Source organism: Xenopus laevis, chromosome 7S (assembly GCF_017654675.1).
Source record: "Xenopus laevis strain J_2021 chromosome 7S, Xenopus_laevis_v10.1, whole genome shotgun sequence".
In the NCBI taxonomy this organism is placed as follows: Eukaryota; Metazoa; Chordata; class Amphibia; order Anura; family Pipidae; genus Xenopus; species Xenopus laevis.
In genome coordinates, this window is record NC_054384.1 from 44,612,616 (window position 1) to 44,638,711 (window position 26,096).

The 26,096-nt window shown below is 38.9% G+C and overlaps 2 protein-coding genes and 1 long non-coding RNA gene across 4 annotated transcripts in view; 1 reads left to right on the forward strand and 2 right to left on the reverse strand.

Moving 5' to 3' along the window:
• LOC108703376 (dual specificity protein phosphatase 13) overlaps positions 1 to 3,236 on the reverse strand; it is an 81,131-nt gene extending 77,895 nt beyond the window's left edge. Inside the window, exon 1 of one of the 2 annotated variants that reach the window (XM_018239442.2) lies at positions 3,100 to 3,236. The gene's annotated coding sequence lies outside the window, so the exon portion shown is untranslated. The remainder of the gene's footprint in view (positions 1 to 3,099) is intronic. The other variant, XM_041571166.1, reaches the window with a different exon arrangement.
• On the forward strand, positions 1,005 to 25,305 carry LOC121396327. The gene is made up of 3 exons (XR_005962984.1): positions 1,005 to 1,817; positions 24,615 to 24,696; positions 25,022 to 25,305. It is a non-coding gene; the product is annotated as an uncharacterized LOC121396327 (long non-coding RNA).
• LOC121396326 (dual specificity phosphatase 29-like) overlaps positions 9,275 to 26,096 on the reverse strand; it is a 78,462-nt gene continuing 61,640 nt past the window's right edge. Inside the window, exon 3 of the mRNA XM_041571167.1 lies at positions 9,275 to 10,146. Within this exon, the coding sequence (XP_041427101.1) occupies positions 9,935 to 10,146 (212 nt within the window). The 3' untranslated portion in view covers positions 9,275 to 9,934. The remainder of the gene's footprint in view (positions 10,147 to 26,096) is intronic.

Below are 26,096 nucleotides of genomic sequence, written 5' to 3' on the forward strand. Positions count from 1 at the left end.
AGTGTACAGGGAGAACAACAGCGGACCAAGTACAGAGCCTTGCGGCACCCCCATATTAAGTGGAACTGGAGATGAGGTGTTGTTAGCATGTGAATAATCGGTTAGAGAGGTAAGAAGAAAGCCAAGATGCAACTTGGTTACGGATGCCAATCGAATACAGAATCTGCATCAGGAGAGAGTGGTCAACTGTATCAAATGCAGATGATAGGTCAAGGAGGATAAGGATGGAGAAGTGACCTTTGGCTTTGGCAACCTGAAGATCGTTTGTAACTCTGCACAAAGTAGTCTCAGTAAAGTGACCAGGACAGAAACCAGATTGCAGAGGGTCCAACAGATCATGTGTGTGTAGAAAGTTAGTAATATGGGGGGACACAATACGTTCTAGGAGTTTAGAGGCAAGTGGTAGAAGTTAGAAAGGACGGTAATTTGACAGACAGGATGGTCAAGTCAAGTGTGGCCTTTTTAAGAATAAGCTTTACACAGGCCTGTTTGAAAGGAGAAGGGAAGGTTCCAGAAGCTAGAGAAGAATTAAAGATGTGAGTAAGTGGTGGTGTAAGCTCTGCAACACAATGTTTGAGCAGAGAGGAAGGCATAGGGTCAAGGGGGCAAGTTGTGAGTGGGGAGGACAAGAGAAGCTTGGAGACTTCAGATATTGTTACTGGAGGGAAGGAATTAAGACATGCAGCAGGGGGCTTAGGAAGGAGGAGCTGGTTTGCAATGGTAGAGGTAGGGATCAGATTGTGGATGGACTCTACTTTGTCTTTAAAGAAATCAGCAAAGTCCTGAGGAGAGTGCGTCAGGTTGACCGATACTGTTCATGACGGATGGAAAAGAGTATTGAATAGAGAAAACAGGCGTCATGGGTTGGATTTGTAATTGTTTATAAGGGTACTGTAGTACTCTTGCTTGGCTTTCGACAAGGCAGAATTGAGGCAGGACATTAGAAATTTATAGTGAATAAAGTCTGCTTGCATACAGGATTTCTTCCACATACGTTCAGCAGATCATTTACAGGAGTGTAAGAATCTGGTTTGTGAATTCAGCCAGGGTCGTGGGTTTTGAGCATATGTACGCTTAGCCTGTAAAGGGGCATATGAGCCAATGGTGAGGATAGTATGTGATTATACTCACTTACCAGGGTATCAGGAACAGACATCTCCTTAAAGGAAGTGAGACTGGACCTGAAAGACTGAGCTAAGGCTGGAAGGTCAATGTCATGTATAGCCCGAACTAAGACAGTGGGGAAGAAGCAGTTGGGCATGGAAAGTGAGAGATGGATAATGTAACCAAAAGGTGATCGGAAAGGGCGAAGGGTTCACTGTTAAAACCAAAGAGAGAGAGTTTTTTAGTAAAGACTAGATCCAGAAAGTGGTCATCCTTATGAGTAAGGGTGTTTGTCCACTGCTGGAGCTCAAAGGAGGCGGAGAAAACGAGAGGACCAGGGTTGTGAAGCATCATTGATGTGGAAGTTAAAATCCCCAAGGTTGATTGGAGGGCTGTCAGTGGATAGGAAGAAAGAAAGCCAGGTGTCAAAGCCAGAAAGGAAGGCAGCACAGGAGGAGGCTGAAGGGGGTTTGTAAATGACAGCAACACGTACAGAGAGAGGGTTGAAAAGGGTATGCACCTCAAAAGAGTAAAATGAGAAGGCTGGAGGAATAGGAATAGTTTTGAACCGACAGCGAGAGGAGAACTCCAACTTTCCCACCACGTCCAATGGTTCGGGGGGTGTGAGAGAAAGAGAGACCACCATGAGAGAGAGTGCACCTTCAATGGCGGTATCTTTCTGTGAGAGCCAGGTTTCTGTTATTGCAAGAAGAGTAAGTAAATTAAAGCAAAAAAGATCATGGATTAATGTGGTTTTGGTAATTAAAGAGAGCATGTTACGGAGGGTACAAGAAAAGGGAAGACAGGAACAAGAAAGAGTTGGAATCTGCATAAGGTTAGAGAAAATAGAGGAACGAGAAGATTTGCACAAGTTGGCAGGAAAACAAGGACTAATATATGATGGTATGGAGCAGGGTCCAGGGTATGGAGAGATATCCCCTGCAGCCAGCAAAAGTAGTTAAAAGAGGGAGAAGATGTGGGAAGAGGATTTGAAGGGACTGCACATCTGTGTCTTGTTAGTAACTGGAGGACAAAGGTGTTGCAAGTAGTGTATAAAGTGTATTATATTGTCTAACATTCACTGTGTTATTAGTTTTTCACTGTTCATATTGCATCACCGATTGTAATGTACAAATTATCTGCGTATTGTGTGGTTTATTGTTTGCTACATTGGGTACCACAATCACCATTATTGCAGTTCCCAGGGATTTGTATGCCCACCAATATCTGGTTTTAGCCCTCGGTGAAGGCACTTAACTTATCCAAACCTCGCAAATCTCCCACTTAGCAGAGGCTTGGGATCTACTGTTAGCACCACAGTGTGGCCCTGCATATTCCTGTCAAGAAAGGGTTACATGTGCATGTGTCTACCCTGGGAAATTTGAAGACTAAAGAAGTTAAGAAAACAATTGCTGGGACCACAAAATAACAATGTAAAATGAGGGGGGGGGGATAAAATTGAGGTTCCACTTTATGTAGTGAGGATGGTCCAATAAATAAAGAGAGAAAAAGTCTTTAAATGAATAGTTCACCAATTTGCATCTGGTCTATATTTGTCGTATATTAATATGTTTCATTTTTTGTCCAGGAACTCTATAGTTTGCAATTTCAGCTATCTTGTAGCAAGGGAACAATTTACCCCAGCAATCAGGCAGTGGTTTGAATGAAAGACTGTAATATGAATTGAAGATGGTATACTTAGAAAGATAAGTAATACAAAGTAAGATTGTAGACTCACAGTAAAATAGTTGTTTGGCTGCTGTGGTCAGTGACCCCCTTTTAGGTTTTATTATGATACAGAATGCTCTGTTTCAAGCAACTTTTCAGTTAGTCTTCATTTTATGTATAGTTTTTCAAAATTAACGTAAACATCCAATTTAATATTTTGATACCTCTTTATACATAAATATAACTCTTATTTCTACATATACATTTGCATGTAATATTATGCTTGATTTGTACCTTCAACCTTGCTTATGTGAATTTAGCACACACCTCAGTCCTTTTGTTTTCTTTTCTTCTGTTATTTTAATATTCAGACTCTCTTAATTCCAATTCACTGTCGCGTGTTTTCAGTCTCACGCAAAGCTGATCCTTCTTCTTAATGTTTTTAAAATGACTCAAGGATATCTACTTTTGAGTCTATTTTTATAACTGTTAATTTTATCATATGATCTACTACTTGCCAAACTGGACTGGAAGACCAAAAGTATAGGGTTACTTATGAGAGTGTTCCAAAGTCCATTCCTAAGTCTGATATAGCACGACAGTGCAGCAAAACCCTTGCCAGTACAATTTCCCACTTCATTTGGGTTTCATTTGAAAGGTGGCATAGTGCTGAGCTATCATCCTCCCTCAAAAAGTATTTTTCAGAAGTGAACATCTTAATGAACCTCAGAGAACAAGAAAATTGTATGAATGCTTATGAAGAGTCAACTGAATGTAATCATATAATCAGCTAGATAACTGCTGTTTCCCCACTCTCTACCTGAGCATTCCAATGTATCAGTCTTATGTCTGATTACTGTAGTTGCAGCTAAACTGTGTCTAATGCATTAGGTTTGGAGTTGCATTGCATAGATCACCTGATGTATACCTGATGATGTTTAGTGTCACAAATGCCCTTCAATACATTCCTTGCCTTGTATGATTGCCACACACCACAGTGCACAAACATAGGGTCTGGATAGCCTCAATCAATGCCCACGTTGTCATTGCTTCATTCTTGTTCACTAGTGATTCAGTGGATACATAGATGCCTAGTTAGAAGCAATCTGACTGAAAGTGTTTCTAGGATGCAGTGCAGACTTCTGTGGTAACTAGTGATGGGCAAATCTGACCTGTTTCAGATTCAGAAATGGCGAAAATTCGGTGCATGCATTAAAGTCTATGCAAAAAACATTTTTTTGACGCACAACAAATGTTTTCACCAACTGGAATCTTATGGGCATCATTTTCGTGTCAAAACTTGGAGAAAATGTTCCCTCATCACTAGTGGTAACCAATTAGAACTAGCTCATTTGATGTATAGCCAAGCCACATTTGTGCCAGAAATATTATATTCAATACATTCTAAGATGCTCTTGTGGCCCCAACTTAGTCACCACACCATGCATTAGCTCAAAGAAAGTTCTGGCCACTTTGTTCCCACCTGGATGTTGCCAAAGGCTCCTATTTTTCCATGTGCTACTTGAAAGCAGAATCCATGCATGTGGGAGTAATTAAAGTTTTCCCAAGAGCAAGTGTATAGTTGAAAATTACCAATTCTCTGATTTTAATGTGAGAAATCAGGTCACTTCCTTTACACCTTCCTTGTCAAACCTGCAAATAGTTTTGAAAATACTTGCTTCATGGCCCAGTAAAATCTGAATCTGTTCTTCCTCTATTAAATTTTCAGCATTGTATATAGTTGTCATCTTTTTACCATCTTTGGTGAAAACAATAAAAAATGAAGGAGGCGAGTGGAAAATTACATTCAGAATTTGCAGTAGCCATTTTGAAAATTTGGCACAGCCCTTTGGCCTTTGCAATGTTGCAATTCTAAAATCTTGCAACTGAACTTGCATCCCTGCCAATGTCCTATCAAAGTGGGTATTCAGTGGTGGGAGATGGAACTGGGGGAGTAAAATCTGGTGGGACTGGAATTATAGAGGACCACTGCATAGGGGAGATGCACAGTGTCCACTCCAGTTGTAAACCTCTAAAATCTCTTTCAGGAGATGAGCACCAGCCACCATTTGCAATAGGAAGAGGTGTACCAGGAGGACTACCCTGTGTCCTGTCACTTTGGTACTGCAGGGAATTTAATATGGAAATTAAAGGCTACTGTTCCTATTTGAGACCATCGTGGCTGGTATTGGTAAAATATATAATCAATTTTTGTGCTGATCTAGTGACGTAGTGGAATGAAGTCAGATGGGGCAGAAAAAGTTGGAGTGATTGCTTAGGTCAAGTTTGTGCACAGTGATGATGCAGGGGGAAGGTGTATTGTGTGCATGCAAAGAGAAAATTATCAATAACTACCCTTCTTGTGTTCACTATTCAGTATACAAATGTGAGTGGTTAGCTACCTATTAAAAATTATTGGTAATAAGTAAAATCACCGTATTGGATACTAACTATTCAAATACATATATCCAGATTATAAGAGAGGATTAAGATAAACCAGTGATTTGCTGCTCTCTGGATAGCTTAACTGTTAGTTACACATTAGAAATCAGATCTAGTACATATTAATCTTCATGCATCACTCAGAAATAAAATACCCAACTATATATTTAAAAGTACCCGACCATATATTCTCAAATAGTCAAACAGTATGGTCAAAAGTATAAATTGTTATAATAACTACCTGAGCCAATATAGGAAAACTATAAACTTTGAATTATTTGATTGAGGTGCGTGTTTTTTAACATTGATAATAAAAGTTATGTCTTTGGCCTGTTCAGCAGTTTTAGCAGTTTTATTCAGTTTTATTATTGTGCTTAACAAATTGTCAATATCCTTACAGAGCATTTGCAAGCTATTTGCGAAAAGTTCGCAAAAAACTGAAAGACGGACACAGTATCGCAATATATTAGTGTTCAGGAAAAAACATGGTTAATACAAGTATTTGCGAATAAATATGCACTTCGCAAACTTTATAAATGAGCCCAACTATCTACTAAATATTACCAATTAAAATATATACTTATTATTTAATAAACTTCATGTATGTATGTATATTTTAATTTATATAGCAATACATTAATAGAACAAACAGGGCCAATACAATAATTAGTGATAAGTATAGAAGAGTTAAGTAGGAGGTCCTTGCCCTGTACACTTTACAATTCTATTTGCACTAAGCCCCTCCACCCAAATTATCCCCATATTATCAGTTTGTAAGCATCTCCTTAGAAGCCCATATAAAGAGAAATCAACCAGTATGTTAAAATAGCCCATAATCATTGGTTTAACTTCAAAGCACCCAATTCTAATGGTTTAATGTTAATGGGGATTTTATTAGCTCTCTTGAAGTATTATTTTATTGTAAAGGTACAGCTAACTATAGCATATGCTCTTTCCCACTCTTCCCTAGGGTGTATGGTTATATGCAGACAGGAGGAGGGTGTTTAAGAAATTCTTTAAAAAAAAACAAATAACAAAAAAAATTTTTTTTGAAAAAATACTACACTATATTTTATTCTTTCTGTTAAATCCCCCTCCTCAATGAATTTTTGAGGATTCTAGCACTTTATTTTCTGTACTTGGAGATCGTCTCAAACAGGTGGAGGAGGACCTGCAAGTGCTGAACTGTGGGGAAACCAAAGTTTGTCCTTGGATACAACCTGATATATTTAGACAGGAGGAGAAGCATGCTGCTATATCAATAGAAACATACTGTATACTGACACTCTCTGTGTGTTTGACTGCACGTGTATCTTAAAGATGACTTGTCGACCTTTGAAACAATCCAAATCTTATTTGGTTGTGTTAGTCGAGCAAAATAAACATTCACTACACTATATAAATGATAAAAATCTTGTTTCATTTGTTATTTTGGAATCCACATTTAGAACATACACATAGGTGCTGGAGGGAAAATATGATGTAATTGGTGTGGCCGAAACATGGCTGAATGAGTCGCATGACTGGGCAGTTAATATTAGTGGCTATACTTTGTTTCTGAGGGACAAAGGCAATAGAAAAGGAGGAGGGGTATGTCTGTTTGGAAGGCATGATTTAAAAGCTTATATAAAGGAGGAGTTTATGTTAGAAAATGAGGGAGCAGAAGTCTTATGGGTGGAGTTCTTCACCAATTGTAAAGAGTCCAGCGAATTAATTGTAGGTGTATGCTATAGACCCCCTAATTTAAGTGAGGAGGAGGCTAAGCTCCTGATGCAAATAGAAAAGGCTGCTAGTTTGGGTAAAGTAATGATAATAGGGATTTTAATTACCCAGATATTGACTGGAGCAAAAGTACTGCCAGATCAGTGGGATGGGAACAAGTTTATAAACATGGTGCATGACAATTTTATGGCACATGCTGTTGAGGAGCCTACCAGAAAAAATGCTATTCTGGATCTAGTGATCTGAAATGACCCAGAATTTATTGCAAATGTTCAAGTCATTGAACCCCTGGGTAATAGTGACCATAATGTTATATCATTTAATGTCTGGTGCAAAAAACAAATATATACTGGGGCAACAAAAAACATGAATTTTGGAAAAGCTAGTTTTAGTGCCTTGAGGGCTACCCTACAGAGTATTGATTGGGGCATTAAGTTTTCAGCTAAAAACACAGAACAGAAATGGTTGTCATTTAAAATGATATTAAATCATTACTGTTCTCAATTTATTCCCTTAAGGAGTAAATGCAGAAGCTCTAAGAATCATCCTATGTGGCTTAATACAGGCATTTAAAAACTACAAATCTGTTGGGACAGAAGCTGCATTTAATGAATATAAACACTGTAATAAATGTTGTAAATCAGCAATCTGGAAGGAAAAGGAAGGAAATGAAGAATTAATTGCAGTGGAGGTGAAAACTAACCCTAAAAAGTTTTTTAAATATATTAATAGTAAAAAGATGCAGGTTGAGAGTGTTGCTCCATTAAATAATGGTACCAGTATGGTTATAACAGATACAGAAAAGGCAAATGTGCTAAATCAGTTCTTTTCTTCAGTGTATACAATAGAGGAGTCTGAGTTCCCAGGCTCACTTTATAGCTGCACTAATTGCTCAGCTCAATCTAGTCAATGGCTGACTCAGGATATGATTCATAAAGCTTTAATAAACATTAATGTAAACAAGACTCCAGGGCCTAATGGCATACCCCCCCCCCTGGTTCTAAGAGAGCTTAGTTCAGTTTTAGACCAGCCCCTATTTCTGATTTTCTCAGATTCGCTTTCATTTGGTATGGCGCCTATGGATTGGAGAAAAGCTGATGTTATTCCAATATTTAAAAAGGGATTACAATCTCAGCCTGGCAATTATAGGCCAGTAAATTTGACATCTGTGGTGGGCAAATTATTTGAAGGCTTGTTAAAGGATTACATTCAAAATTTTGTACTAGTGAATGGCATTATGAGCAGTAATCAGCATGGCTTTATGAAGGATAGGTCATGTCAGACAAATTTTATTGTTTTTTATGATGAGGTAAGTAAGATGCTGGACAGTGGGGGGGGGCAGTAGATGTGATCTATTTGGATTTTGCCAAAGCGTTTGGCCGCACAAATGACTGCTTTCTAAACTAAGGTCTGTTTGGTTTAATGAAGTCGTTGGGGTCCACTTTTATTTAACTTGTTCATTAATGACTTAGGGGAGGGTATTGTAAGTAATGTATCAGTATTTGCAGATGACACAAAACTATCCAGCCCAATTAATTCCATCCAGGATGTGGCATCCTTGCAACACGATCTTGACAAACTGGCAATCTGGGCAGCTAAGTGGCAAATGAGATTCAATGTTGATAAATGTAAAGTCATGCACCTGGGATGTAAAAATATCCAAGCCACTTATACCCTTAATGGGACTGCACTATGCAAATCCATTTTGGAAAAGGACCTTGTGTCATTCTTCCACTGTATAGAGCACTTGGGTCATTCTTCCACTGTATAGAGCACTTATAAGGCCCCATCTAGAATATGCCATACAGTTTTGGTCTCCATCACTCAAATAGGACATTATTGTATTAGAGAGGGTACAGAGAAGGGCAACTAAGCTGGTAAAAGGTATGGAAAATCTTAGCTATGAGGAAAGACTGGCCAAATTGGGGATTTTTTACGCTGGAGAAGACGCTCTTAAGGGGAGATATGATAACTATGTATAAATGTATAAGGGGATCATATAATAATCTCTCTAATGCTTTATTTACCTACTGGTCTTTCCAGCTGACACAAGGTCACCCATTCTGATTATAAGAAAAGAGGTTCCGCCTAAATATTCGGAAGGGTTTTTTTACAGTGAGAGCTGTGAAGATGTGGAATTCTCTCCCTGAATCAGTTGTACAGGCTGATACATTAGATAGCTTTAAGAAGGGATTGGATTGCTTTTTAGTAAGTGAAGGAATACAGGGTTATTGGAGATTGCTCATAGTACAAGTTGATCCAGGGACTAGTCCAGTTGCCATTTTGGAGTCAGGAAGGAATTTTTTCCCCCTCTGAGGCAAATTGGAGAGGCTTCAGATGGGGTCTTTTGCCTTCCTCTGTATCAACTAGCAGGCAGATTAACAACAAAAAAAAACTAAAAGGTTGAACTTGATGGTCGTGTGTCTTTTTTCAACCTTACTTACTATGTTACTATGTAGGTATAGGGTATATATTGGGGAAACTGTTATCAAAGCAAGCATCATCCCAAAATCTAATGTCTGCTCTAGAAATGAGGACCTGATGCATATACCCATGCATAGATAATACAGTTACTGACAGTGGAAGAAGGGGGCATGTAAGAAGGTCAGTGACTTCAAGGACTTGCATAAATAAAAATGAAAGTTATTGTTATGCCACAGGCATAGAGGCTAGGAAGGCAACATGTATATGTTAGCCCATAAATCTTTGGGCAGAGACAACTTGTTTCTAATTTTGGTTCTGTACATTACCACAATGAATATTAGTGCAATCATATCATTTAGTTAGCGTAGACTTTGAGAGGTTCAGCTTTGATAAAACAAGTTGAAACATTCTTAACCAATAAATGCTAAATATTAAATCAAAATCTTAAGCTTAACAATGTGAGACACAACATAAAAGGCTAAATGGCAGTGTTTTTGTAAAAATCCCTTGGACTCTAAATAATAGATATAGATATATATATATTTTTTTCTTTCTTGAATGTTAACATGCTCAATCAGAGAAGATTACACTTCCAAAGTCTGCTGTGTAGCTCTGCCTCAAGACTTTGCAGTTGTTCGAGAAAACCTTGATTGGGTGCGATGCATCTCTGCCTTGCTACATGGCGGATTGCATCTGCCAGGGAGAAGTGCTGGTAAATCATTAGGTATGCCAGGACCAGGGTGGCAGATCGACTTTTACCCAAGACACAGTGAACAAGAATCTTTCCTGTGAATAAATAAACATACAGGTAACTCAAAGGAATTGTTTGGTGTAAAAATAAAAATTGGGTAAATAGGCTTTAAAATATATAATATGTTTTCATTATAGTTAGTTAGCCAAAAATCTAATCTATAAAGGCTGGAGTGACAAGATGTTTAACATAACCTGAACCCAACATCCTGATTTGCAGCTCTCTTATTGGTTATCAGTCAGTAGCCAATCAGTGCCTTGGGGGGGGGGGAATAAGGGTCACAACTGTTTGACTTCAATCTGACCTGCATGCAAAAGACCAAAGCAAATTCACTGAACAGTAATGTCCCATGTGCCCCCCCTTCAAGTGGCTGACTAGCTAAGAGTAAAAAAGATGTAAAGCAGGTATCACGGCCGGCACCCAATACCAGAACAAGTGCCAAGCACACCTGGTCTCGGCTCGGCTTCACCAGTAGTGTGACCACCGTTGGGCTTCGGGAGGAGCCCTCAGCTTACTTGGGTGCCACCTGGACTTAACGAGGGGTGCAAGGCGAGATGTTCTGGCTGATGAAGGGGCATGGCTGTTTAGCAGAGTCTTTAGGCCCGAAGGTCACGGTACAAAGGACAAGGCAAGCAGATGGTCAGACAGGCTAGGTCGAGGCAGGGAGATAACAGAATCGCCAGGCAGGCAAGGGTCAAAACCGGGTATCAATCAGACAGATAGGATCAGGCAAAAGAGTGGTCAAAGTTCAGGCTGGGTCAATATTCAGAGTTCAGAGTAGTCAGTATACAGGCAGGGTCAAACACGGATTATCAAACAAGGTTCAGGAACAGAAAGCACAAGGCTAAGAAGCACCAGGATAACAATCCTATAATGGGCAATGACAAAACAGTAAAGTACCCCTTTAATACTTTTAAATTTCGCGCCTTTGCGCGCTGACGTCATCACACCAGCGCGCATGCGTTTACATAACACGGAAGTGCGCGCCGCGCGCACACTAAGGGGAAGGCAGCGCATGAGAAGAGGAGCGGTGCGCATCCCCGCCGCACCACTGGACCACCAGGGTGAGTTACCTTCCTTACAGCAGGAAGATAGGTTCTTGGTATTTGTTAAATATGAGTTAAAATAATTGTGCCTGTTGAATCTGCTGATGCTGTTCTAGTACTAGAGTCTTATGTATAAGGCTTCCTGTTGAATCTGCTGTTATGTTTTCTATGCTACTTTTATCTTACTGAGTTATGGAGTTTCCTTCCTGTTAATCATTACACAATTACTTCAGCAGCTACTTTTCTGTGTGTTTCACTATATTCCATGGACACAACAGATTCGCGACGAGGATGGGATTGTAGGAAGATCTGCTAAATGTGAGACACCAAAAGCTGCAGCTAAAAAAAAATAAATAAAAAAGACACAGAACAGTGGTAAGTCACTGCAGAGAGTTGTATGCTATCTGGAAATATGGCTGGACATATTGGGAAAGTGGAAGCATTTGCCAGCTCAATAGAGGACTGGGCTACATATATTGAGAGACTGGAACAGTATTTGGAAGTAAATGACATACCCCTAGAGAAACATGTGGCAGTATTACTCCGTGTAATAGGGGGCAAAACGTACAGCCTTGTGCGCAACTTAACAGCACTAGAAAAACGATCTTCTAAAAGCTTTAAAGAAATAGTGCAAATTGTTCAGGAACACATGTCACCTAAGCCCCTGGTTATAGCAGAAAGATTCAGATTTCACAAAAGGAACCAGCAGGAGGGTGAGACAGTAAGGTTCTTAGTGGGGTCCCTGCTGTGTTTGCAGCAGAGTTAAAGGAACAGTAACACCAAAAAATGTAAGTGTTTTAAATTAATGGAAATATCATGTACTGTTGCCCTGCACTGGTAAAACTGATCTGTTTGCTTTAGAAACACTACTATAGTTCATATAAACAAGCTGCTATGGAGCAATGGCGGAATTTGAAAAACGGCTATATGGCACAGGTTAACTAATGGATAAAAGATAACACAATTAGACAGACAGAGCTTATTTGTTGTCTGCTGTGTAACCTGAGCCTTTTCTCCTTTGAATGGCTGCTCTCATTGCTACACAGCAGCTAATTTATATAAACAATAGTAGTGTTTCTTAAGCAAACACAGCAGTTTTACCACTTTATTTTTGACGTTACTGTTCCTTTAAGGAAACTGGCAGAACACTGTGATTTTAAGGATGGACTGAATGATGCACTAAGGGACAGATTTATATGTGGTTTATGTAGTGAAAACATACAGAAAAGCCTGCTAACAGAGGATAACATCACATTTAAACAAGCAATAGAAATTGCAGTAGCAATGGAGACCACTGCTAAGGACACATTAGAATTACAGAACAGAAGCAAAGCAGAAACAAAGCAGCAACTGATGTGCATAGAGTGGTGGCAGGTCAAAATAAAAGATATTCTAATCAGAATTCTGGATCTTGCTACAGGTCTGGGAAAGTATTCCATAATGCAGCAACCTGCAAATTCAAGAATGCTTCCTGCAAAAAATGTAATAAAAAGGGCCATATCCAAGCAGTATGCCTAAGTGACAAAATGAGCTTCACTGTTTCAAAACAGCATTTTACAACTACACATGATGTTCATAATGCTTGTTTAGCTGATAGCACTGATTCTGAACTTGGAAGTATTTATGTTTATCATGCAGATACCGGTGACCGATCTGTCATCTGGCTAACACCAAAAATAGATGGTATTCCAGTTAAGATGGAATTAGACACAGGGTCTGCTGTTTCAATAATAACACACCCGGAATATAGACAAGGAAGCACTTAGCCTTATCTGGGGAGTGAAAAGATTTAATCAATTCTTATATGGCCGGAAGTTTACACTCGTAACAGACCATCAGCCATTGGTTGCAATACTTTACCCAAAGAAAGGAGTTTCTGCAACAGCTGCTGCTCGCATGCAGCGCTGGGCTTTGTTTCTTGCTGGTTATGACTATGATATTGAGTTCAAGAGGACAGCTGCACACGCAAATGCAGATGGACTGTCACGTCTGCCACTACTAGATCAAGACAGTTCTGAGGAAAATTCTGAATATGTTAGGGGCCGATTCACAAAGGGTCGAATATCGAGGCTTAATTAACCCTCGATATTCAACTGGGAATTAAAATCCTTCGACTTCGAATATTGAAGTCGAAGGATTTTAGCGCAAATAGTGCGATCGAACGATCGAAGGATTATTCCTTCGATCGAACGATTAAATCCTTCGAATCGAACGATTCGAAGGATTTTAATCCAACGATCGAAGGAATATGCTTCAATCAAAAAAACTTAGGAAAGCCTATGGGGACCTTCCCCATAGGCTAACATTGAGTTCGGCAGCTTTTAGATGGCGAACTAGGGGGTCGAAGTTTTTTCTTAAAGAGACAGTACTTCGACTATCGAATGGTCGAAGATTTTTAGTTCGAATAGTTGGATTCGAAGTCGTAGTTGAAGGTCATAGTAGCACATTCGATGGTCGAAGTAGCCCAAAAAACACTTCGAAATTCGAAGTTTTTTACTTCGAATCCTTCACTCGAAGTTAGTGAATCGGCCCCTTAATGTACATCAGATTGATTGTCTTCCTCTAACCTGTAAAATGATTGAGAATGAAACCAAAAGAGATCCCACTCTAGCATGTGTCTATGAGGCAACTCTTAAAGGCTGGAAGTATACAGACAAGGCCCCACTAATTCCTTTCTACTCATGTAGACATGAACTGACCATACATGAAGGATGTATAATGTGGGGAGTTCGTGTTGTTATTCCCACAAAGTTGCAATCAAGAGTACTAGATGAGCTGCATGAAGGCCATCTAGGCATAGTAAAAATGAAGTCACTTGCTAGGAGTTTTGTGTGGTGGCCAGGAATTGATCAACAAATAGAGCAACTAGCAAACAAGTGCCATGGATGTCAAGAGGTCTATGCCACAACCAGCTCCAGTTCATCTGTGGGAATGGCCCTCTGCTCCTTGGCAACGTATACACATTGATTTTGCTGGACCATTTCTGGGACTGATGTTTTTCATTATTGTGGATGCTCATTCTAAATGGCCAGAGGTTTTCTGCATTAAGTCTACTAGTACCTCATATACTATTGCTATATTGAGAACCTTGTTTGCAAGAACTGGAATACCTGAACAGATTGTTAGTGATAATGGTTCTCAATTCATTTCTGAATAATTTCAATTGTTTATGAAACGCAATGGAATTAAACATTCTACTTCAAATCCATACCATCCTGCAACAAATGGTTTAGCTGAAAGATTTGTACAAACTATGAAACAGTCACTAGCACATGACAGTGGATCCCTGCAGCATAAACTGGCAAGGTTTTTGTTATCCTATCGGAATTCAATTCATACAACTACAAGCTGTACGCCTGCAATGTTATTTATGGGCTGCAATCTTAGGTCTCTGTTAGACTTGCTGAAACCAGATCGCAATCGTCATGTAAGAAACCACCAGTTTAAAATCAGGGGAGGAGAGAGGAGAAACTTGCGGCAGCTTAGTGTTGGGCAAACAGTCTTGGCAAGGAACTACAGAGGGCTTAATAAATGGCTACCAGCAATTGTCACTGCTCAAAGGGGTCCATGCAGTTACAATCTATATTGGCGTTGTCATATTGACCAGCTACGTAATACTGCAGTTACCACTGAGCAAAACCAGACACAAAGCCTTGTTGGAATTCCCTATAGTAAAGGGGTACCCCTTGAGCCCCAGATTGTGACATCACCAGAGGTAACAACCCCTGCAAGTCCAACCAAAATGGAGAGTACATGCTCTGAAGCATCAGTGGTACCTGATTGTTCCGAGCACTAGTTTCCTTCCATAGAAGAGGGCAACATTTCTAGGCATTACCCACAAAGAGAGCATCGACCTCCTGATAGACTTAACTTATAACTTGTGACTTTTATTAACCATTTCTTTTACAGGTGTTACCACCATGAATCTTGATGGGGGAGAGAACTGTTAAATATGAGTTAAAGTAATTGTGCCTGTTGAATCTGCTGATGCTGTTCTAGTACTAGAGTCTTATGTATAAGGCTTCCTGTTGAATATGCTGTTTTCTATGCTACTTTTATCTTACTGAGTTATGGAGTTTCCTTCCTGTTAAGCATTACACAATTACTTCAGCAGCTACTTGTCTGTGTGTTTCACTATATTCCATGGACACAACAGTATTATGTTAGACATCCATTCACTCCAGCCTTTATAGATTACATTTTCGGTTAACAAACTATATTGGAAACCATTTTTTATATGTAAAAGAAATAAAAATTGGAGCAAAATTAGGAAGATCATATGGATATATCTTTGTGGAAATCAGTAAATATCATTGTAAGGCATTGTAATATGAACTATACAAACTATCTAACTATAAACATTGTCAATGGTCTATAACAGCAATTAAGCAAAAAAACCTATGCAAAATATTACTAAAAATCTGGCTTCAAAAAGATTCTTATATAGGTAGCTTGTGAGATATTATTTTTCCCAAAAATGATAAACACGAGAGAACCCATGACACAGGTGAACCAATGGAACAGATTTGTTTTTGTATATAAAAGACCTTAATGCTTGAAGTGGTTGGTGTTAAAATATAGGTTCAGAAAAGAACAAACTTGTCCTGAGTTGAGCTTTATTCTGCTGCTAAGAATGTCTTGTTTGCTGATGCTGTTTTCAGAGATGTAACATCATAGGACACTATTTTTTCATTAGTCCTTAGTTTTACCTCTGGAGCTTTGTTGGTAAGTCTGTGGGGTTCTGAATGTGGTTTATTGTGTTACCAACGAAATGGACTAAGATATTAGATAGTATTTAGAGATCTTATATGTCACCAAGTTAAAGAAATTGTTCAGTACAAAAATAAAAACTGGGTAAATAAATAGGTTGTGCCAAATAAAAGATGTGTCGAATATAGTTAGTTAGCCAAAAATGTAAGCTAGAAAGGCTGGAGTGACTGGATGTCTAACATAACAGAACAGAATTGCAAACTCACTAAACAGTTATGTCCCATGTGGCCCACCTTCAAGTCACTGACTAACCCAGAGTTAGAGAGCTGAAAAGCAGGAAGTTGTATTCTGTTATGTTCTGTGAGACATCCACTTACTCCAGCCTTTATAGATTACATTTTTAGCACAGGCACAGCCTATTTACCCAGTTTTTATTTTTACACTGAACTGTTTCTTTAATGCTGCTGACAATTGGCCTGAGTGGGGGCTTCTTTATTGTGTATCTTAAGGTGTTAAATAGACATAGGGGCACATTTACTAAGCTCGAGTGAAGGATTTGAAGTAAAAAAACTTAGAATTTCGAAGTTGTTTTTGGGTACTTCGACCATCGAATAGGCTACTTCGACCTTCGACTACGACTTCGAATCAAACGAATCGAACTAAAAATCGTTCGACTATTCAACCATTCGAAGTACTGTCTCTTTAAAAAAAACTTTGCCTGGCCAGGGCTAATATAATTGTGAGCCCAAAACCTGATAGAGATCCCAATCTATGTCAAAACTACAGACCAATCTCTTTAATAAACCTGGATCTCAAACTGTACGCCAAAGTCTTGGCTAATAGGCTAAATTGACATCTACATATGATCATTCATCCAGACCAAACTGGATTCATTCAGGGGAGGGAAGCAACAGACAACATTAGGCGAATTCTACAAATAGTATATGCGGTCGAAAACAACAAAGTTCCATCTATGCTCTTAGCTTTAGATGCCGAAAAGGCTTTCGACCGCATAGACTGGAGATACATTGCACACACTCTTATGCAAATGGGATGCGGATCAACATTCACCTCGGCGGTAATGAAACTGTATGATAGACCCTCAGCTCAGATAGCAATGGGGAGATATCATTCAATCTCATTCCCTATTAAAAATAGGACAAGGCAAGGTTGCCCCTTATCCCCTCTAATATTTGCGATGTGCATTGAACCCCTGGCTCATAGGATACGCCAAAACCCTGACATTTCAGGGATAACCATAGGGTCCCATACGTATAAAGTAGCGCTTTTTGCCGACGATACAATCTTTTCGATAACTAAACCTCAGACTACCCTGCCTAACCTATATAAGGAGATCCAAGACTTCACTACCGTATCAGGTTTCAAAATAAATAACACTAAATCAGAGGCTCTCAATCTTTCCCTTGAAAAACATGTACAGAAACTCCTCGAACTCAATTTTGAATTCCAGTGGGCTAATAAAGGACTCAAATATCTAGGAGTCAAGATCCCCAAATGCATAGCTCAGACAGCAGAAATTAATTACACCCCTCTTATCCTATCATTACGCAAAGACTTACAAAGGTGGCATACCATGCCAATATCTTGGCTAGGCAGGATATGTTCTATTAAAATGACTCTACTCCCCAAGCTTTTGTATCTGTTTAGAGCTCTGCCGGTGCCTCCTCCTAAGAAATAACTAGACAAACTACAACAACAAATGCTAGATTTCATTTGGCAACATAAGAAACACAGAATTGCTAAATCAGTCTGCTATCAATCTATCAACAGGGGGGGTTTAGCCTTTCCACATCTGGAAAACTATAGGAAAGCGGCCATACTAGCGCAAATAGCTAAATGGCACTCGTCCGCCTGTAACGACAGATGGGTGGAACTTGAAAACCACTTAACTGCCCCCCACAAAGCAGCGGACCTGCTGTGGTTGGAGTACAAACACAGGCCCAGGAAACTCATGAACAACATTTTCATCAAGTATTCAATTACAACTTGGGACAAAGTGAAGGCAGCCTTATATCCGCATAAGCAGCCATCCCCACTCACACCATTATTACATAACCCTGCTTTCCCTCCGGGGCTGAACTCATCTTCATTTGCGTGGTGGACAACCAATGACATCACGAAAGTACAGGATATGTTTCGTAACTCAAAATTACTGACGTGGGACACTCTGAGAACACAATATCACATACCTTTAAGAGAACACTATCGCTTTCAGCAGATATCCCACTTTCTTGTACGGTTATTGGGGCAGGGCTCTCCAGACAACTCACCTTTTGAATATATTTGCAATAACCCCCATCGCAAGCACAAAATCAGCTTGCTTTACACCGAGCTCATGGAACAAATCAACTCTACAGGGAAAACACAGGCAATGCGTAAATGGGAGCAGCGCCTAGGCAAATCTATTGCCGATGAAGAATGGGAGAGGATTCACAGAACTATGGCAAAAGCTTCAATTAACACTTGTATAAAAGAAAATGCATATAAAGTTTACCACGATTGGTATTATACGCCCCATAAACTGCATAGATGGTTTCATACGACAGATCTTTGCCCGAGAGGGTGCGGGGAAATTGCAGATGAAATGCATATGTGGTGGACTTGCCCATTAATCAACAGACTGTGGAAAGAAGTCTTTCAGACAATTAATGATACCTTAGCAACGGCTTTAGCTCCGGATCCTTGGGCGGCTCTACTACTACGAAAGCCCGAACAAGTGACTTCTAACGAACATAAGCTATGCGTTCAACTTTGCTTAACAGCCAGGGGCTTGATAGCAAAAAAATGGAAAAGACCCCCCCCCAACGATGCAGGAAATACGGAATAGACTGTGGTGGACTATTGAAATGGAGAAACTAACTGCTCTAATGAATAATAGACTACACAAATTTGATGAAGTGTGGAATATCTGGCTATTTCGAGAAGGCCTACTGCATAGGCAGGTATAGCGTTTCAACCACCAAACTCCCCACATTATTGTTCTTCTCATGTATGACTATGATCATACGGCATTTCACTGCTTAAAAATAAGAAACGAGGATAATTAGGATGGGAATGTATGTCAGGATGTCCTTTATTCATAACCATATGTTTACATGTGAGAAATACATTCCATTGTATGTCTTTTTTCTGTCAAGCTTCAATAAATACAAAGTTCAAAAAAAAAAAAAAAACTTTGCCTACCTACTTCGGCACTTTAAACCTAGTGAGCACCAATGTTAGCCAATGGGGACCTTCCCCATAAGCTAAGTTTTTTTTGATCAAAGGAAAATCGTTCGATTGATGGATTAAATTCGTTCGATCGAACGATTTTTCCTTCGATCTAAGTATTTGCGGTAAATCCTTCGACTTCGTTGGTCGAATATCGAGGGTTAATTAACCCTCGATATTCGACCCTTAGTAAATGGGCCTCATAGAGTGGTTTCCCCTGGGTGTTGAAATGATGTCCTTTTCAAGTTGTTGCTAGTATGATCCTTCTTGAATGCTCATATATAACAATCACTGAGTAGTGTGACCACTTGGGAGAGATAGTATGTTCAGTATCACTGTGCATCTCTTTTTATAGTCCTTTGGCAAGTGATGTGAAAGCCCTCCTCTCTTGTAAAGTTGCTAGGGCATTTGTTATGTGATGATTTTGTGACTGTGAAGACCACTGGGACATATGGTTCACAGCAAGTTTAATACTATAGCTGGAAGTTCCTTCTCTGGCTTATAAAGTGTCCTGTCTGACAAATTCTCTACCCACGAATCTTTGATTTTCTGGGGTCTTGCTATCATCTTTCCACCTCTATGTTAATTCGTCTGTACTCTGGATGTTTGCTGGTTCATAACAATAAAATCATGAACTTGTTTATTTGTTTCTCCTTGTACTATATGATACATTTATAATAGGGTGGATAAGATTGTCTAGATGTCTGGCCTTAGTAGGCAGTAGGGTTTTAGGGTAGCAGTGTTTAACACCTCTCTGTGCTGTCTCCCTGTGCCACTAAGCACAAGCTACTATTTATTTACTTTAACCTGTATTGACCATCTATGCTGTAACTTGTCTATGTGACTCAGCAATACATATTCTTTATTTTTTATAGAAAATACTAAGAGCCTGAAGATTACCCCTAGACACACAATGAATCATTTGTATAAAAAGTTGTATTATACTGCTCAATCTGTAAGCAGTAAACAAGCCTATTCTGACACTGCCAAACTTTGTTTCAAATTGTTACATTGTCCTCTGATTTACTGCCTTAATGAAGAAACTGGTCTGTCTCATGCATTAATTTAATAGTGGTCTTTGGACATTCTGTAGGATCTTGGCCCAGTGATCACTTACCAGACATAGGGGTATATTTATCAAAGAGTGAAGTACTGTTTCTATTTTTGCTGATGATGCTAAATTGTGCACGACTCTAGGGTCCATGCAGGTTATACACTTCATGCAGGTGTATTAAGTTATACACTTAATGGTAGTGTGTTGTGGGTTTCCTTAACTGAAAAGGATCTAGGGTTTTTTGTACATAACAATTTGTCTAATTCCAGGCAGTGTCATTCTGTGGCTACTATTCAGGTGCTGTCTTGCATAAAAAAGGGCATTAAAACGGTGAAAACATAATTCTACACCCTTATAGGTCCCTGATAAAGCCTCACCTGGAGTATGAGTACAGTTTTGAGCTCCAGTCCTGAAGAAGGATATCAATGAGCTGGAGAGAATGTAGAGACATGCAATTTACCTAGTTAAGGGGATGGAAAATGTAAATTATAAGGGTAGATTATCAAGGTTGGGGTTGTTTTCTCTGGAGAAAAGACACTTGAAAGGGAACATGACTATTCTTTATAAGTACATTAGAGGGCATTATAGACCATTAGCAGTAGGTTTATTTTTCCATAAAATGGATCATCAGACCAGAGGCCACCCCTAGAGACTAGAGGAAACTTTTAGTTGCAGCAATGTGGTTTTTTAGAGTGATGACAGTGAGGGTGTAGAATACACTGCCTGATGATTTTGTGAGGGCTGACTCTGTTAACACATTTAAAAAGATGTGAAACACATCAGTAGTAGGTAGATTCAGTGTAAAAGACCTATAACCACTGCTTCCGTCCTTTAAAAAGATACTGACATCAGAAATTAACCTTTTTTTCATATCTATCATAACATTATCGTTGAATGCTATTTATAATGTTGCCATAAAAGTATTTGCCTGATGCTTTTACATTACCTTTTCTACCCGCATGTTCCTCTATGAGGGGGCTGACATTTTTTAGCTGCAGTAGTCAGTTAGCTTTAAAAACGCTAACTGACATGTTGAGAAGAGACAGTCAGTTTGGCAACACAATCAGGTTTAGGAATTTCAAATAACAATTACTTACAAAAGCAGAACAATCAGTAAAAAATGGTCTACGTGACTTATATGTAACTTTTAATGTAGATTAATATTTTGAAAAGAAATTCTTTAGTGTCAGTATCACTTTAAGAGGAGCTTGGATGATTGCTTGAACATTCATAATATCCAAGGCTATAGTGATACTACAATCTACAAATAATATAGATATTAATATCTACAGTTTTGGTGGGTGTGTGTAGGTATGTGTACTGAGTTTCCTTTAGAGGGGTTGAACTTGATGGTCTTTTTTCAACCCAACTTAACTATGAATTAATTATTTTCAATGTATACAGTGTAAAACTACACAATAAAAACCATGACCGAATCCCTTTAACTATGTAACCTACACAATTTGGACAAGGGAAAATCTTTTTGCCAGATATTCCTCTGATGATAACATTAGATGCATCCCTCCAAAGTTGGGGGGACACCTGGAAAAAACATACTTCTCAAGGGCTGTGAGCTCAGAGACAGAAAACAGTATCATGCAAATACAGGGAACTGAAGGCTGTTTGGAAGGCTCTAAAGGTTTTCTGGCACAAGATTCAGAATATACTGATTAAGCCAGACAACATCTTGGTGATTTATTATATTATTAGCCAATATTAACTAGGGTGGCTAATTTACCATATCCCTATAATACATTGGATCTTTTAATAAATTCAATGACAATCGGAGTTTGTGAGTTTAGTTGTGGTTTCAAAAACCTCTAAAACCACAAAAATGCAACCTTCAATAAATAAACCTCCACAAATTTGTCATTTTTCTGGAATGCTAGGAAAATAAATGTGTATTGGATGTAGGAAAAGAGTCACACAACACCAGTATTTTCTCAGGTGGGGAGCTTGCCCCTTTTATTGCCACCTCATGTGCAACAATGTTTTGGGGGGTTTTCACCCTCCCTTCATCAGCATCCTGATCTCCTTGTTGTGGCAGAGATTCTATGTATGTTGGCCATGTCTTAAAAAATGTGTTGGTATTTTGCTCCTTTTTAGTTGTGGCTTCCAGCCAGTCCATGTGAAATAGATAATGCAATTTCTGTTTTACTATCGTTATGTTGGGTGGATCTTTGTTTAGCCAATGTTGCAGTATTGTTTTCCAGGCTGCTGCTGCCAGTCTTCCAATCAGGTTCTTATCTGTTTTTGTCAACTGTGTAAAGGTTGTCTCATCGCTAAATATTGCCCATTCTAATTGTAACTGGAGAGGTTTTCTGACGATCTGAGGACCACATTCTGCTATGTCTGTCCAGAAATTTTGTAGGGAGGGGCAAGACCATAGGTTTTGTATTAGATCTGCTTTTGGGGATTGGCATCTGAGGCAACTATCAGAGGGCAGATTTCCCATTTTGTATCTCCTAATTGGAGTTAAATATGAGTTATGGAGTATTTTTAAAGCCATTTCCTGATATCTACTGACTGGAAGTAGCTTCATTACATTTGTGTGATGTTTGAAAATTTCAAGAAGTGTCTTGTTTGGAATTACTGTAGTCCATGCAAAACCGGCCTTTTTTTTCGTTGTCTGTGTCAATCAATCTGAGGATTGAGAGCAAAAAAGGGAAAGGACCGCTACTTCTCACCGCATTCCTAACCAGGTGCTCAGTCAAGCAGGATCCCCACTGCCAACTTCCAATGACTCAAAAACAGGTAGACGGCACTTCTGGAATAGGTTTTATTGGGGTTGCTACTGTAAAACCTACTTACAGCAGCAACCCCAATAAAACCTATTCCAGAAGTGCCGTCTACCTGTTTTTGTGTCAATCAATGTCCTAATTGTTTGATATATTTGGGAAGTTGTTTGTTTCGTGTGTTTGTTTTTCCAGATTTGATTAAATAGGTTAGCTTTATCATCATCAGGAATTTTTTTAATTGCATTTGTTGCAAAATGGAGAATTTGGAGAGTTAAAAATACATGTTGTGTCATGAATGGGAATTTTTCCGTCAATTTTTCCCGAGGGTATACTGTATCAGGGATGGGCGAATTTGACCCGTTTCGCTTCGCCAAAAATTCGCCGCCGGCGAAATGTCGCAGACGCCCATTAAAGTCTATGGGCGTCGAAAAAAAATTGTCGCGCGGCGAAATTATTTTGTCGCGCGTCTTTTTTTTGTCGCACGTCTCCATACAAGTCTATGGGCGTAATTTTTTCGGCGAAACGAGGCGAAAAAATTCGCCCATCCCTACTGTATAGTTGTTGTCTATTATGTCATATAAGTTTTGTAACCCATTTTCCCTCCATTGCAAAAGAATGGGATTTCGTTTGCCTATTGGGAAGTCATCATTACCCAACCATGATAGATATGGAGATATAGTTGGTGATAGTTTTTGTTTCTTCCTAACTATGTGCCATGCTTTATATGTGTCTAGAAATATGGGATTGTTACGGAGCGGTGGTGGGATGTTGATGATGAGTGTAATATGTAGTTAAGGGAGTAGTTCTCAGCTGTGTATTGATCTAGAGATATTGTTGTGTAGATATCTCTGTTGAGAATCCAGTCCCCAGTGTAGCGAAGAAGCACTGCCTCATTATATTTAATGTTAGGGAGATTCGTTCCGCCTAGGTGTTTAGGTTGCTGTAGTTTAAATTGGCTAATCCTCGGGCGTTTTTTATTCCAAATGAAAGTTCTAAAAGTTTTTTTTTAGATCTGTTGACTTGGCAACATCTGTAGTGGGTATAGTAATTTGGGGAAGGAAATCATTTTAATAAAATGTATTTTGCCCAGGAATGTCAAATTAGTGTGTTTCCATTGATGCACCCCCTGTTGAATATTATCTATTATTTTACGTATCTTTATGGTGTGCTGGTAGTCTAATCCCTAGATATTTAATACTGAAGTTGGTTTTTTTGAAGGGGAAATGTGAGAGCCAGTCTGTAGGGTCTGAATGATTTAACTTTAGCGCCTCCAATTTGTCTAAGTTAATTTGAAATCCTGCTATTTTACCAAACCTTTGTATATATTGAAGGATTATGGGTATTTCTGTTTTGGCTTGGTTAAGGAACAATAGGATGTCATCAGCAAATGCTGCCACCTTCAACTTTGTTTGACCTATTTGGATACCTTGAAGTTGGTGATTTTTGAGTATGTGTCTTAACAGTGGATCAATCGCTACGTTGAATAGAAGTGGTGACAATGGGCATACTTGGCGTGTACCTCTGTGAATTTGAAATCTGTCTGAGTTAGTGTTGTTTATTGTTAGAAAGGTACTGGGTGCTAAATATAGGTTTTTAAAGAGGTTTAGCATATGTATGCCAAAGTGTTGGAGTTTAATTAATCAACGTAAATGTATGTGTGTTATTCTGTCAAAAGCCTTATCAGCATCTAGATTTACTAACATTCTGTGTTTTCTTTTTTCTAGGTTACTAATATATATTGCAGTGAGAGCTTGTCGAAGGGTTTGGACTGGTTGGCGACATTTGAGAAAGCCAACCTGATTTTCGGTGAGTATTGAAGGTAGTATTTGTTGAAGTCTATCTGCCATTATTTTGTTTATTATTTTTAAGTCCTGATTTAGAAGTGAAATTGGTCTATACGATTTTGGATCTGTTGGATTTCTGCCCTCTTTATTGATCAATATAATTCTGGCTACGTTTGCCTCATGCCAGAGCGAATTTCCCTGCAAGGTATCCGTATATAAAGTATTTAGAAGTGGTGTTATATCTGCTATCAATAGTTTATAAAATTCTGCAGTGAGCTCGTCTGGTCCTGCTGTTTTTCCCTTTTTTAAGTGCCGGATTGTATCTGATATTTCTTTTTCCGTTATAGGTGCGTCAAGGATTTCACAGTCTTGAACTGATAGTTTTGTGAAGTCAGCTTCCTGTGGGAATTTCAGACCATCGTTTGGATCATCCGTCGGGGCTTCATAACGTTTTTTAAAATGATCAGTTATGATATGCCTAATTTGTTTTGGATCTCATGTTTTTGTATATAAGTGGTTTGAGTTTGTCATTTTGCTATGTATGCTAATAGTTTGCCAGATTTGTTACCGTACCTATAAAATTGGTTTGTTGTGTTGTAAGCCCTTCCAGTCAATAAAGTATCAAAAAGTGTTTTGGTCTCTTTGTATTTATATTTGTCCTCTTCAGTGTTTGTTTTTTTAAAAGTTTTGCAATGTTCTGTCAATTGTTTTTGTAAAAGGTTGTATTTTTCATTATATGATTTTTTTTGCTTTATTAAATAGGAAATTATCTGCCCTCTTAATACCGGCTTTGCCGCTGCCCATAGCAGTTGTGGATTATCCCAATGATCAATATTATTGTCCATATAGTTTGCCCAGCTTGTATTGAGAAACAGTTGAAAATCCTTGTTAGCACTCAGATTAGCCGGAAATCTCCAGTTATATGAACCTAATTGGGGTGTTTTCAATGTTTATGTTCATCATTTGGTGCATGTATATTTACTATGGTGTAAACCGTGCCATACAGGTCAAAATCTATGATTAATAGGCGCCCATTTTCATCTTTGTAGGTGCGTAAAACAGAGCATTGAAGGTCTTTGCTAATCAGTATTGCCACCCCTCTTGTCTTTGTTTTATAAGATGCATCTATTACTGTTTGTATCCATTTACTTTTAAGAGTTTGTTTGTCTTTTCCACGCCAATGAGTCTCTTGTAAGAGAATTATCTGGGCCTTTTCCCTTTGTAGTCTATCTAGTACCTTTCTTCTTTTAATTGGGGAGTTAAGTCCTCCCACATTCCACGATAGTATCTGGAAGTGATTTGTAGATTTAACAGTTAAGTCATTAATGTCCTCTGTGTTTGTCATCTGTGTGGTTTAACCCACTCCTTTTTTGTAATGATTGATTACAGAGGTTTGTTTCTTTGTGCGGGTTGGCCTGTCTC